General features: G+C 41.6%; 1 protein-coding gene across 11 annotated transcripts in view; it reads left to right on the plus strand.

Annotated features, from left to right (window-relative positions):
- Positions 1–369: 369 nt before the first annotated feature.
- ppfia1.L (protein tyrosine phosphatase, receptor type, f polypeptide (PTPRF), interacting protein (liprin), alpha 1 L homeolog) overlaps positions 370–14,226 on the plus strand; it is a 77,431-nt gene continuing 63,574 nt past the window's right edge. For 4 of the 11 annotated variants that reach the window (XM_041589830.1, XM_041589827.1, XM_041589824.1 and 1 more), the window contains exons 1-2: positions 372–673; positions 5,066–5,329. In XM_041589830.1, coding sequence (XP_041445764.1) covers positions 5,066–5,329 — 264 coding nt within the window. In that variant the 5' untranslated portion in view covers positions 372–673. Of the gene's footprint in view, positions 674–5,065; positions 5,330–14,226 lie in introns of all 11 variants that reach the window. The other 7 variants (XM_041589823.1, XM_041589826.1, XM_041589829.1 and 4 more) reach the window with 4 other exon arrangements.

Consider the following 14,226-nt stretch of genomic DNA (forward strand, 5'->3'; position numbering starts at 1 on the left):
GAAAAGGGGTCATGTGACTCGAGTGACATCATAGGCCACTGAATACATATTTTACAAGGAAATGTATGACTCTTGTGTAAGATAAATGAAATATATGAAGTATGGTGAGTTCATTACATGAAATCCCTAATTAGTTCTCTCTCCGGAATGTCTTGTCACACACAATATACCTTATCGCTATGCACACACAAATCACTATCTCATTCACTCTCCTATCTAATTTCCTCTTTCCCTTTCCATAAATCCATTCTTCATCAGTATCTCTTAATCCTTTCACGGACCCACCTCCTCTCCTCTCCTATTGGCTGCAACCATTCTGCCCGTCACCACCCGCTGTCGCCAGGCAACAGGTCACGCCTCCTGCGTGACGCAATGCATGCCGGGCACGTCACGCACCGACTAGGCGCCGCGGTGGATGCCGGGAGGATTGAAGCAGCCAGACTGAGCCGGGGTTTCTGGAGAGCGGAGCTCCGCCCCCTCAGCTCTCCCCGGGATACCGGTGTGGCCGGCAGGAGACACGGGAGCCGCTGAGGATTAAACCCCCGGCTGTGGTGAGCGCGGTTCCCGGGGTCCTGCCGCTGCTTTCGGTGCCTGTCGGTTCGGGGCTCAGAGAAGGAGCCGAGTGTGAGTGGCAGAATTCTCAATCCTGGGATCACGTGACGGTGACGCCAAGGTAACTGGTCCTGGGAATCCAATCTGATATATACATGACTATAGGCTCTTTATAACTGGACTGTCATATATATATACATTGTGTCTGTAGTGTGTGTGTGTATAGAATCCTCTGTCTTGTCTACATCATATATACTCTATTGCTCCCTGTATTTATATAGCATTTGCTTTTATTTCTTTATATCTATCCCAGTGTTAGAAAATATATAGAAAATATATAGAAAATAGAAGTAATAGAATAATGTATAGAATATATACTGTTGTATTTGTCTGTGTATAGTTAGTTATAAGCCAGACTTTTATATATGGGTCTGTGTAGTAGTAGTAGTAGTAAGTCTGTGTAGTAGTTTTTGGGTCTGTGTAGTAGTTTTTGGGTCTGTGTAGTGGTGGGTCTGTGTAGTAGTACAGATAGGTCTGTGTAGTAGTTGTTGTTCTGAGTAGTAGTAGTAGTAGTTGTTGTTCTGAGTAGTAGTAGTTGGTTTGTGTTAGGGATGCAGCGAATCCACTATTTTGGATTCGACCAAATCCTTCGCTAAAGATTTGGCCGAATACCAAACCAAATCCTAATTTGCATATGCAAGTAAGGGGTGGGAAGGGGAAAACATATTTTACTTCCTTGTTTTGTGACAAAATATAACGCAATCTCCCTCCCCACCCCCAATTTGCATATTCGTATTTGATTCGGCCAGGCAGAAGGATTCGGCCGAATCCGAATCCTGCTGAAAATTCTGGATTCGGTGCAGTAGTAGTAGTAAGTCTGTGCAGTAGTAGTAGTAGTAAGTCTGTGCAGTAGTAGTAGTAGTAAGTCTGTGCAGTAGTAGTAGTAGTAAGTCTGTGCAGTAGTAGTAGTAGTAAGTCTGTGCAGTAGTAGTAATAGTAGTAAGTCTGTGCAGTAGTAGTAAGTCTGTGCAGTAGTAGTAAGTCTGTGCAGTAGTAGTAAGTCTGTGCAGTAGTAGTAAGTCTGTGCAGTAGTAGTAAGTCTGTGCAGTAGTAGTAAGTCTGTGCAGTAGTAGTAAGTCTGTGCAGTAGTAGTAAGTCTGTGCAGTAGTAGTAAGTCTGTGCAGTAGTAGTTGTAGTAGTAGTAGTAGTAGTTGGTCTGTGTAGTAGTAGTAGTTGGTCTGTGTAGTAGTAGTAGTTGGTCTGTGTAGTAGTAGTAGTAGTGGGTCTGTGTGGTAGTAGTAGTAGTGGGTCTGTGTAGTAGTGGGTCTGTGTAGTAGTTGGGTCTGTGTAGTAGTTGGGTCTGTGTAGTAGTAGTAGTAGTAGTTGGGTCTGTGTAGTAGTAGTAGTAGTAGTAGTAGTTGGGTCTGTGTAGTAGTAGTAGTAGTAGGTCTGTGTAGTAGTAGTAGTAGGTCTGTGTAGTAGTAGTGGGTCTGTGTAGTAGTTGGGTCTGTGTAATAGTAGGCATAGGGCAGGGGTGCCCAAAAGATAGATCGGGGTTTACCAGTAGACCTTTAGTTAGTGATCAGTAGAGCTCAAGACACTGTCGGCAAACAGCTTGTCTAAATCTCCCTCCTATTTCATGCTTGTCATCAGATTTATAATAAGAAATAGTTGTTCATTAAATATAACAATATAAATTATCTCATGAATCAATATAATATTTAAGTAATATTTTCCATGGAACAGAATGCTAACGATGCTTTTATGGGTGTAGATCATAATGGGACAACATCACTAAAAGTAGACCTGGCATTAGTAAAGTATGGGCCCTCCTGGTATAGGGACTGCTATTATAGAGTGCTATTTTATGCTTTTGTATACACAGTATAGAGAGAGGGAGAGATAATGTAGAACTTTACATATTACAGAGAGCTCAGAATTAATTGAAGGCCGTCTCCCATAGACTCCATTTTTTTTTTTAAATAATTCAAATAAAAAAAAAAATATCCTTTTTCTGTGTAATAATAAAACAGTAGCTTGTACTTGATCCCAACTAAGATATAATTAATCCTTATTGGAAGCAAAACCAGCCTCTTGGGGTTATTTAATGTTTATATGATTGTCTAGCAGACTTAAAGGAGAAGGAAACCCTTTTGCAAAAAAAATTCCATGTGGTGCAAAATAAGGGCTGTGATTGGCTATTTGCTTGTCCCTATGTGGACTGGCAGACTAGAGGAGGGACTGTTTGGCAGTACACCTGGTTTTTATACAACTAAAACTTGCCTCAAGCCTGGAATTCAAAAATAAGCACCTTCTTTGGGGCCACTGAGAGCAACATCCATGCGGATGGTGAGCAACTTGTTACTCCAGAGCCACTGGTTGGGGATCACTGACAGGTATGAAGATCAGTTATCCAGAAAACCCCAGGTCCTGAGCAATTGGAATACAAAGGCAACAGCCATAAAGATTAAAGCAGCACCCATATATTTCCGTAACAAACCTTTGGCCATCTCTCAAATAACACTTAAATTGCCTTTATTAGCAAAAAAAAGGGCGGCGGGCAACATTTCAAGCTTAATTGGCTCTTTATGGAGCTGAATAATGAGCTGTTTCATCTGAAGACTTTGCTCTGTGGCCGTTTCTGCTAATAGTCAGTTTAATTGTTACTGGAGTACTGTCCTGCCAAAAGTAAATATACTCTGCAAGTTGTGTATAGGCTCTCTGCTGCACCCCTGCTTATTATTGTATGGTATATTCTAATTGGATGTCTATCCCCATGAAGCTGTGTCTTTAAATATAATGCATGCAGAAACAAATATACATATTTAAAGCATAAGGATATTAGGCAGTAAATAGTCAATAAGCAGTTCTTTGTCCTTATAAAGGCACAGGCCAAATTCTTTTATATAGGTCACAGTCCTCAGAGTTGACTTTTTATTTCCGTATAATACTCAAAAGCCATGAGTAACCCCGTACATTATATCCTGGGGAACATTGTCATAAATGACATTATAATACACAAAAGCCATGAATATCCTGTAAATTATATCCTTATAAACGGTGAGTTCTGATGTCATCAGTTATAAACGGTGAGTTCTGATGTCATTTCTGTCACATGACTCATTGAAATTTGTGTATTATAATAAATAAAGTACCCCCAGTTGCAAAATATGAGGATATTATAAGTTACCTCGGAGTTCCATGACCTGTATAAAAACACTCGGCCTTCGGCCTCGTACTTTTATATGATCATGAAACTCCTCGGTAAGTTATAATATCCTTATATTTTACAAGAGGGGGTACTTTATTCACTATATTCTCTATGGAATAAGTCGGGAGGTACATCATGTCTTACAGTAGATGTGAGCAGTGTTGAAAGGGGGCATGGTGCCAGCCCAATCCAAATCAGCCAATCTTTGGGCAGCATAGAATTAGGGTCAGGGCACACAGGCAGATTCGGGGGGGGGGGGGTTTAGTCGCCCGGCGCCAAATCTCCTCTTCTTCGGTGCGACTAAACCCCCCCGAAGTACCTCCCCTGCCTTTCCACCGGCTAAAATGTAAATTGCAGGCGGGAGTGATTCACGCGACTTCGGATCACGAATTGCTCCGAGTGCCATCCCGCCGGCGATTTACAGATCACTGAACACACACCCCTGTTTCAGTTATATCAGCTTTTCTGCAGGAGAGGGTGTTACTCTTTTCTGACACCTCGGCATGAAATCATGTCAACACAGCCGTGCAAAAGGACCATAAAAGTTCCAAGTTTATGGCTAAACAAGAGCGGATTAGTTACCTATTTATTACTGCTTATTATTTGCTACATCAGGCGTGGATCTGATCTCATGCCAGTGAATGTGCATTAAAGGAGAACTAAAGCCTAACTAAAGAAGTAGCTAGAAATATTGTACATTATGTTTTGTGCTTCTGTACCAGCCCAAGGCAACCACAGCCCTTTAGCAGTAAAGATCGGTGTCTCCAAAGATGCCCAAGTAGCTCCCCATTTTGTTTTCTGCTGATTCACTGCACATGCTCTGTGCTGCTGTCACTTACTGAGCTTAGGGACCCACTCACAATATACAGTACACATAGAATAGAAATGTCACAATATAAGGCTGATTTGTAATTAATACACATAATTACTACATGGCAGCACAGGAACCAGTGCAATTAACATCAGAATTTAATAATCAGCAAACCTGTAGCATCAGCTTATATTACAGCCAGGGAAGCTCATTTTCTGCTGGATAATTAGTGACGAGCCCTAAGCTTAGCTTCTCAACAGCCAATCAGAGCCCACTAAGCATGTGAGTGTCACAGACACTTTCCAAGATGGTGACCCCCTGTGACAAGTTTGAAGTCCTGGATCATTGCTGCTATTGACAAGCTGAAACTTTAGCCTCATGCAATAAGTTCAGTATATAAAATATGGCGTTTTTAGCCACATTAATTTTTAGGGTTTAGTTCTCCTTTAAGGGTGACCAATCCGCTAACCAATATTTTTTTATTTCCGCAGATGATGTGCGAAGTGATGCCAACGATTAGCGAGGCTGAGATGCCTTCTGGGGGCAACGGAGGCCATGGGTCGGGGTCTCCTGTACAGGCAGACTCCGATTCTCACTTTGAGCAGCTGATGGTGTCCATGTTGGAGGAAAGAGACAGACTGCTTGACACATTGCGGGAAACCCAGGAATCTCTATCATTAAGTCAGTGCAAGTTCCAGGAAGCAAGCCATGAACGGGATTCTCTCCAGAGGCAGCTGAACACGGCCCTTCCACAGGTCAGGGCTGCCTTTATCTTTCATATCAGTTTAGATTGGTGTGTGTGTACATTTAATGCCTATTCTAACCTGTGTGTTTAAGAGCCCCATAGTTTGGTAACTCATGTCCTAAGATTGGGATATAAAGAAAAACACTTCAGCCTATTGGATGAACATGTCACTCCCCTATTTCAGTGCGACCTTCATAAGTAAAGGAATTCTGTCTTGATTTTTATGATGTCATTTTTAGTTCTAAATTACACTGTTTACACTGGAAATAATTCACTCTACAATATAAAATTTCATATCCGAACCAGCAAGTGTATTTTTTTAAATGTATAATATTGGTCTGTAGGCAGCCATCTTGCCTGGTCATGTGCTTTCAGAAAGAGCCAGCACTTTAGGATGGAACTGCTTTATGGCAGGCTGTTGTTTCTCCTTCTCAATGTAACTGATTGTGTTTCAGTGGGACCTGGATTTTACTATTGAGTGTTGTTCTTAGATCTACCAGGCAGCTGTTGTCTTGTGTTAGGGAGCTGCTATCTGGTTATATATGCCCCACCAATATTTATATTTAACCAAAATAATCCAAGGTTTGGATAGGACATACTGCCAAAGGGTTTTCAGCTGATGATTCCATTGGGCCACATATTCAGTGTCTGGTTGAATACATTGCAAGGATACCCCTGATTGATCTGTTTGTTTAGCAGATGACTAGGTAGGAGCCTTTATAGGTTAGTGTGCACCTTCAAGCACGTGACATCATAACTGGCATCAGTTTTGGGGATTTCCTCTACAGAAAGAACCTAATGAAATGAAATGTGATGCACACATCTAGACTGCTTCTCCTCTCCAGGAGTTGTTTTCTGCCTTTACATATCACTATTTGGATAAAATGTAGTCTATGGGAGACAGCCATTCCGTAATTCGGAGCTTTCTGGCTATTGGGTTTCTGGATAAGGGATCCTATACCTGTAGTATCTAATACAGCACAACCCCTGTTTTAAGTTTTTCAGGGGGCCAGAAAAAAAAATGGTGTAAAATCAGGGAATTAATCATGTATTATATATTGGAGGGACTACAAAAAATGGTGTAAAATGGATTTTATGCTGTATATGTATTTGTAGCTCTTAAAGGGGTTGTTCACCTTCCAGACACTTTTTCCAGTTGAGTTGTTTTCAGATTGTTCACCACAAACAAAGATTTTTAGTTTCAATCGCTTTCCATTTTTTTTTATTTTTTACAGTTTTCCCAAAATTTAAAAGGGTGGGTTACCTTTAAGGTAACTTTTATTATGTTGTAAAACGGCCAATTCTAAGCAACTTTTCAATAGGTTTTTATTGTTTTATAGTCATTTGCCCTTTTCTTCTGACTCTTTGCAGCTTTCAAATGGCCAGGTTGACTCCCTTCCTATAAGCAAATGCTCTGTAAGGCTACAAATGTATTGTTACTTTTTATTACTGATCCTTCTATTCATTCCCTCTACTATTCATATTCCAGTCTCTTCTTTAAATCAATGCATGGTTGCTAAGGTAATTTGGACCCTAGTTACCAGATGGCTCAAGATTCAAGTTGAAGGGTGCTGAATAAAAAGCTAAATAACTCTAAAACCACAAATAATAAAAAATGAAAACAAATTGTAAATTGTCTCAGGATATCACTCTCTGTATCATGCTAAAAGTTATTTCAAAGGTGAACAACCCCTTTAAGTTTAATGTTCTTATCTCCAGTGTCTCTGTCTGGAAGCTCAGTGATCCAAGTGCATCTGAACTGTTACAATTTTACAACATTAATTGATACATTTCTCAGCAGCATTTCTGGAGTATTAGCAACTATTGTATCAATTCTAACAGCTGCCTTTAATGAAACCCAGGGATTCTGCTCAGCAGGGACAAAGATAAGAAATGTATCAATTTAGAACAGTTTATAGGGTCGGCGACCCCCCTCCCATTTCCAGAGCTGCTTTAGAAGGTGAAAAATTTACTTTACACTTCAATATTAGAAAGACGGTCACACATAGAAAATAGAAAGTATTTGGAAAAAAGTCTTTATTTCTGGTGAACTATCTGAAACCAACTTTTCAGGGCATTGGAGTTCCCTTTTCTTGAGAAATGTTTGCACAAGGCTTAACTCGTCAGTGGAAAACTGCACACAGATATATATGAAAACCTCTAAGGGTAAGGGCCGATTCAAGGAGATTAGTCACACCCGGTGACAAATCGCCTCTTCTTCGGGGCGACAATCTTCCCAAACTGCCTTCTCCTACCTTCCCACCGGCTAGAATGAAAAATCGGCAGTGGGATGGCACTCACTGCGCGTCATTTTCCGAAGTTGCTCGACGTTTCCTCGTTAGGCGCATTCGGAAAGCGAGTGCCATCCTGATGGCGATTTTTCATTATAGCCGGTGGGAAGGTAGGAGAAGGCAGTTCGGGGAGATTGTCGCCCCGAAGAAGAGAAGATTTGTCGCCGGGGCGACTAATCTCCCCGAATCTGCCCGTGTGCCCTGACCCTAACAGAAAGCCGCTGGGTGATTTCTGCCCTACCGTGGGCAGTAGCCTCCTCTCTCTTCCTCATTGAATCGGCTTAGCGGGCTTCTGCATTTTGAACTGAAATCAGCCAAAGTTTGATTCAATGAGGAAGAGAGAGAAAGATACTGCCCGTGGTATGGCACAAATCAGCCAGCGGATTTCTGTTCGGGATTTTCTGCCCTGGTGTGGCCCTTGCCTAAAGCACTGGCTGAGCAGTTACACCTCAATGCACTAATTAATGTATATGTATTGCCTATGTCTTTTAAATATACACTGGTCCTGCCAAAATAAGATCTGTATAAAATACACTCGGAAGATGGCCTAGCAAGCTCCAAGATGGCGAGCTGCTGTGGCCAAAGTCTTAGATCATACAAGATGTGTATAAATTACATTTCTAGCTGTATTTTATTTTTTGTTAGTTCTCCTTTTTAGTTTAAAACGTAAAGGGATAGATCACCTTTATGTTTACTTTTAGTATGTTATAGAATGGCTAATTCTAAGCAGCTTTTCAATTAATCTTAAATGCCTTCTTTTTTATTTGACTCTTTCCAGCTTTCAAATGGCTGTCACTGACCCCATATAAAAACAATCACTCTGTAAAGTTACACATATATTGTTATCGCTACTTTTTATTAATCGACTTTTTATTCAGGCCCCTCTCCTATCATATTCCAGTCTCTTAATCAAATCAATGCACGGTTGTTAGGGTAATTTGGACTAGGGATGCACCGAATCCACTATTTTGGATTCGGCCGAACCCCCGAATCCTTCGCAAAGATTCCGCCGAATACCGAACCAAATCCTAATTTGCATATGCAAATTAGGGGTGGGAAGAGGGAAAACCTTTTTTAATTCCTTGTTTTGTGACAAAACGTCACACAATTTCCCTCCCTGTCCCTAACTTGCATATGCAAATTTGAATCCTGCTGGAAAAAGCCGAATCCCGAACCTAATCCTGGATTCGGTGCATCCCTAATTTGGACCCTAGCAACCAGATTGCTCAAAGGGCAAACTGGAGAGCTGCTGAATAAAAAGCTAAATAACTCAAAAACCACAGATAATAAAAAATGAAAACCAATTGCTAATTGTCTCAGAATATCACTCTCTACATCATACTAACAGTTAATTTAAAGGGGAACAACCCTTTTAACTATAAAAATGGCCATGCACAGGTAGACCTAATCAGACTGATAGGAGCTGCAGTTCGACTATCTTTCTATACATTCCATCTGAGGCTTCATGGCTTGCGCTATAATATGTCATGCCCCTTGTACCAAGGGAAATCACTGAGCTGTGATGATATTTTTTGATGAGAGATGGCCGGAGAAGAGACTGCAAAGGAAGGATGTGGCCTGGGGCCCTACTTTTCAATGTATTGTTCCGAAGATAAGAAGATCTGTTCACTGACGGAAGCACTGATCCAGCAGAGAGACCTTCCCTGTTATGGGTTTGTGTGCCAGGAATTATCTCTCTCTCTCTCTCGTTGCCTTTGCTGATAAATTCTGTAGGCGACCCCCTGCATTATGTTCTGCGTTTAGTGGAATTCGGGGAGGACCTTGTTCTGTTCCCAAACATCAGCAGGGTTTGTTTGGTACGGCTGATAAAAGGGGAATGTTTAAAAGGGAAACTAAATCCATTCACTGTTCAAAAGAATCCTATATGCAAGCAGATGAATAATAAGAATAGAATTTACTATCCAAGGGCAACTATAGCTGGGATGTAGGGATGCACCCAATCCACTATTTTGGATTAGGCCGAATCCCCAAATACCGAACCGAATTCTAATATGCAAATCAGTGGCAGGAAAGGATAAAGTGGAAAAAACAAGTCTCGTGATTTCCCACCATGCCCCAATTTGCATATGCAAATTAGGATTTATTTGGCCAGGCACAAGAATTTGCCGAATCTGAATCCTGCTGAAAAAGGTTGAATCCCGAACCGAATACTGGATTAGGTACACCCCTATCTGAAAGTATTTTTTTTTTATAGTATTAGATAAAGGTCTGCTGTGTCACTTGCCAAAACAAGCAACGCTACATTGGTACAGGTATCCGCTATCCAGAAACCCGTTATCTAGAAAGATCCTAATTACAGAAAGGCTGCCTCCCATAGACTCCATTTTATACAAATAATCCAAATTTTTAAAAATGATTTCCCTTTTCTCTGTAGTAATAAAACAGTCGCTTGTACTTGATCCCAACTAAGATATAATTAATCCTTATTGGAGGCAAAACCAGCTTATTGGGTTTATTTAATGTTTAGACGAGGTATGAAAATCCAAATTATAGACAGATCCTTTATCTTGAAAACCCCCAGGTCCCATGCATTCTGGATAACCTTTCCCATACCCATAGTTGACCCTTTAATTTAACTGTTAATTTGATTTGGAATTTCGGCAGGTCTCTGGTTGCTAGGGTTCTGAACAATGGTGGGAGCACTTACCGACCGTGTGAAGCTCCAGCGTGCTACATGTAAGCTGCGATCCTACACCACTGATTTCAAAATCACGGAGCACCAATAAAGCCAGCATCCATTCGTTAAAAAGGATAGTAGTTTATTGAGCATAGTTAAAATTCAAATCAGCATGCCACAGACATATTATGGGCTGCTCGCTCTACGCATTTCGTGGCTTCCCGCCCTTCATCAGAAGCTACTGTCCGACTTACCCTTGCAACCAGGCCATGGTTTGAAGGAGAGGCTTGAATAGAAAGATAGGTAAAAATTAGGGATGCACCGAATCCAGGATTCGGTTCGGCCTTTTTCAGAAGAATTCGGATTCGGCCGAATCCTTGTGCCTGGCCGAACCGAATCCTAATTTGCATATTTAAATAAGAGGCGAGTAGGGAAATCATGTGTCTTTTCCTGACAAAAGAAGAATTTGTTCCACTTTTTCCTTTCCTGCCTCTAATTTGTATGTGCGAATTAGGATTCGGTTCGGTATTCGGCCGAATCTTTCACCGGGGATTCGTAATTCGAACATAATTTCTTGGCCACCCTGGTCGGCGACCCCAGTTTGAAAAGTGAAAGAAGAAACTAATAACGAGTAGTTACTTTTGCAGCATTTACATTATATTTTCTGTAGCCTGGTGATCAGTTAAGCAGATTTAATTCTATAAAGAGGCGATAATGATACAAATTGCTTTTGGAGGCAGCAGTTCTCGTTTAAAGCGCCCCCGTGTGAATGCCCGCAGAGGGGATAAAAGGCTCGCTGTCATTCTGATTCCAAATAAGAAACCTGTGACACAAATACATCTGACAGCTGCTGTGAATTTAATCGAAAAGTGATGATTTTCATTTCAACTGTGGCTCCCTCGGCAGCAGAGTCGTTTCGTGTATTGGGGCCCTCGTATGAGGATAAAGCAGCCAGTATTAAAGTGGTGGTTCACCTTTAAAGGGATACTGTCATGGGGAAAAACATTTTTTTTCCAAAATGAATCAGTTAATAGTGCTGCTCCAGCAGAATTCTGCACTGAAATCCATTTCTCAAAAGAGCAAACATATTTTTTTATATTCAATTTTGAAATCTGACATGGGGCTAGACATATTGTCAATTTCCCAGCTGCCCCTTGTCATGTGACTTGTGCCTGCACTTTAGGAGAGAAATGCTTTCTGGCAGGCTGCTGTTTTTCCTTCTCAATGTAACTGAATGTGTCTCAGTGGGACATGGGATTTTACTATTGAGTGCTGTTCTTAGATCTACCAGGCAGCTGTTATCTTGTGTTGGGGAGCTGCTATCTGGTTACCTTCCCATTGTTCTGTTGTTAGGCTGCTGGGGGGGAAAAGGGAGGGGGTGATATCACTCCAACTTGCTGTACAACAGTAAAGAGTGACTGAAGTTTATCAGAGCACAAGTCATATGACCAGTGGCAGCTGATAAACTGACAATATGTCTAGCCCCATGTCAGATTTCAAAATTGAATATAAAAAAATCTGTTTGCTCTTTAGAGAAACGGATTTCAGTGCAGAATTCTGCTGGAGCAGCACTATTAACTGATTCATTTTGAAAAAAAATGTTTTCCCATGACAGTATCCCTTCAAGTTAAGGTTTAGTATGTTATAGAATGGCCAAATCTAAGCAACTTGTCAATAAGTCTTCATTATTTTTTTTTTTTAATAATTTTATAATTATTTGCCTTTTTCTTCTGACTCTTTCCGGCTTTCAAATGGGCGTCGCTGACCCCATATAAAAAGCAAATGATCTGTAAGGCTACAAAATGTATTGTTATTGCTACTTTTTATTACTCATCTTTCTAGTAAGGTCCTCTACTATTCATATTCCAGTCTCTTATTCAAATCAGTGAATGGTTGCTAGGGATATTTGGACCCTAGTTACCAGATTAAAAATGCAAATTGAAGAGCTGCTGAATGAAAAGCTAAATAATGCAAAAACCGTAAATAATAAAAAATGAAAACCAATTGCAAATTGTCCCAGAATATTACTCTCTACAGCACATTCAAAGTTAAATCAAAGGTGAACAACCCCTTTAAGGAAATGTGTCATGTGACTAACTGCAGGATTATAGGCGGTTGATATAGATTTCATACATTTCTTCTATAATACCCATCAGCCTTTCCCTGTTTCACCGTAGGTCTAATAGGAAGCATCTAACACTCTTTATACAAGTCATTGTTGTGAGTGTGAGCCTTTGGGGTCAGGCCCTAGGAGGCCAATCTTGACAGGTGTAAATGTGTTTTATGAGGAGGTAAATATTACATATGCTGCGTGTGAAAGGACTGCCAATTCAGCTATTTATCTTGCGTGCAATGCCCTAACCCGACAGCATGCAATTATATAATACTGGGCAATGACGTTATATAATTCTAGGCAGCTCTCCTTTCTGTGTAACATCAGTAGGTGGGGTGCGGATGCTTCCCAAACGATCTGTTATGAGACTATTGGAGCACCAATATCAGAGCACCACCTTGTAAGTAGGGATTTATTGTATGTTTCTGTTTGGGCGTTTAATATCAGAATTGTGCTGTGTCCGATACAAGCAGACTAAGAAGTCGGGTTGGGCAATGTCGTAGTGATTTGTGGGCTGGCCCAATACCTGCGGGTCGGGCTAACTTCGCTGCTCCTCTTGAGGGTCGCGTTAAGCTCTTCTGCCTGCTCTCCCCTCTTGCGAACTTAAGACTTCCGGCTTCATGTTTTATAGGATCGCGCCTGCCCGACCCTTTTATGACATCATTGGCGGGGCAGGTCTATAAATGGAGGGGGTTCGCCGGGAGTGGTTCGAGGTTTTCTGAACCCGCTAGTTATGTGCGGGCTGGCCCGATACCCGTGGGTCAGGTGGGTTCAGGCGGACCTGCATGCTTCTTCGTGGGTGGCTCTTCTGCTCTCCCCGCCTGCCACCGTCAAATGCCGGCTTCCAACTTCCGGGTGTTTTTTTATACCCGATGCACCTGCTTGCCTAGCCCCTTTCGTGACGTCATCGGCAGTGCGGGTCGCCGCAGGTCTATAACAGCAACCTGGAAGTGTGCATGTGGGCAAGGGCTAAGGTCGGGCAAATCCCGACCCGCACATCACTACAACCCGCACATCACATCGTCAGGGCCGGATTTAGATAGTGGGCTCCGCTAGGCCCACTGCCGTTCGTCACACCTGTCCCCTCCCCTTTATTCGTGCAAATTTTCACCATCTGGACTGGAGCAATGGGGATTGACGCATGGGAAATTTAAAAGAATTATTGTATCCCCAGTGTTTTTGAACCAATGTGGGTGTGGTTGGGCAGCATGCTGCCCCCCTAAAACCCTGGCTTTTCCACAAATCTGGGCCTGCACATCGTCATGCAACCTCTTGGTGTCCCGGATGGCCAGATTGGGTGTAGAATCCACTATCTGGAAACTCATTATCTTAAAAGTTCCAAATTGCAGGAAAGCCATCTCCCATAGACTTCATTTTAATTAAATAATTCAAATTTTTTAAAAGTGTTTTTTCTTTTTCTCTGTAGTGATCAAACTGTGCATCATACTTGATCCCAACTTAGATGTAATGAATCTTTATTGGAAGCAAAACCAGGCTATCCGGTTTATTTAACGTTTAAATGATTTTTTTGTAGACTTAACGTATGGTGATCCAAGTTACGGAAAAGGCCCCTTATTCAGAAAACTCCAGGTTCTGAGCATTCTGGATAACCAGTCCCATACCTGTATACGTTAAGATTGGTTGTTTATCAGAAGCAGGTCTGGATTGGGAGTCAAAATAGGCCCTGGCATTCCAAGTACATAGAGGCCCAAACAGGTCCCAGCAGCCCACTAAATACTGACTTTCTATGTCACCTGATAGCAGCCCCTCTGGCATTTGCCAGAACCCACAGATTGCCAGTCCGGGCCTGATCAGGAAGTGTTGATGTGATAATTTTAGGGTTTTAGAGGAGTTATACAGTAATT

This window comes from Xenopus laevis, chromosome 4L, assembly GCF_017654675.1.
Source record: "Xenopus laevis strain J_2021 chromosome 4L, Xenopus_laevis_v10.1, whole genome shotgun sequence".
NCBI classification, from domain to species: Eukaryota; Metazoa; Chordata; class Amphibia; order Anura; family Pipidae; genus Xenopus; species Xenopus laevis.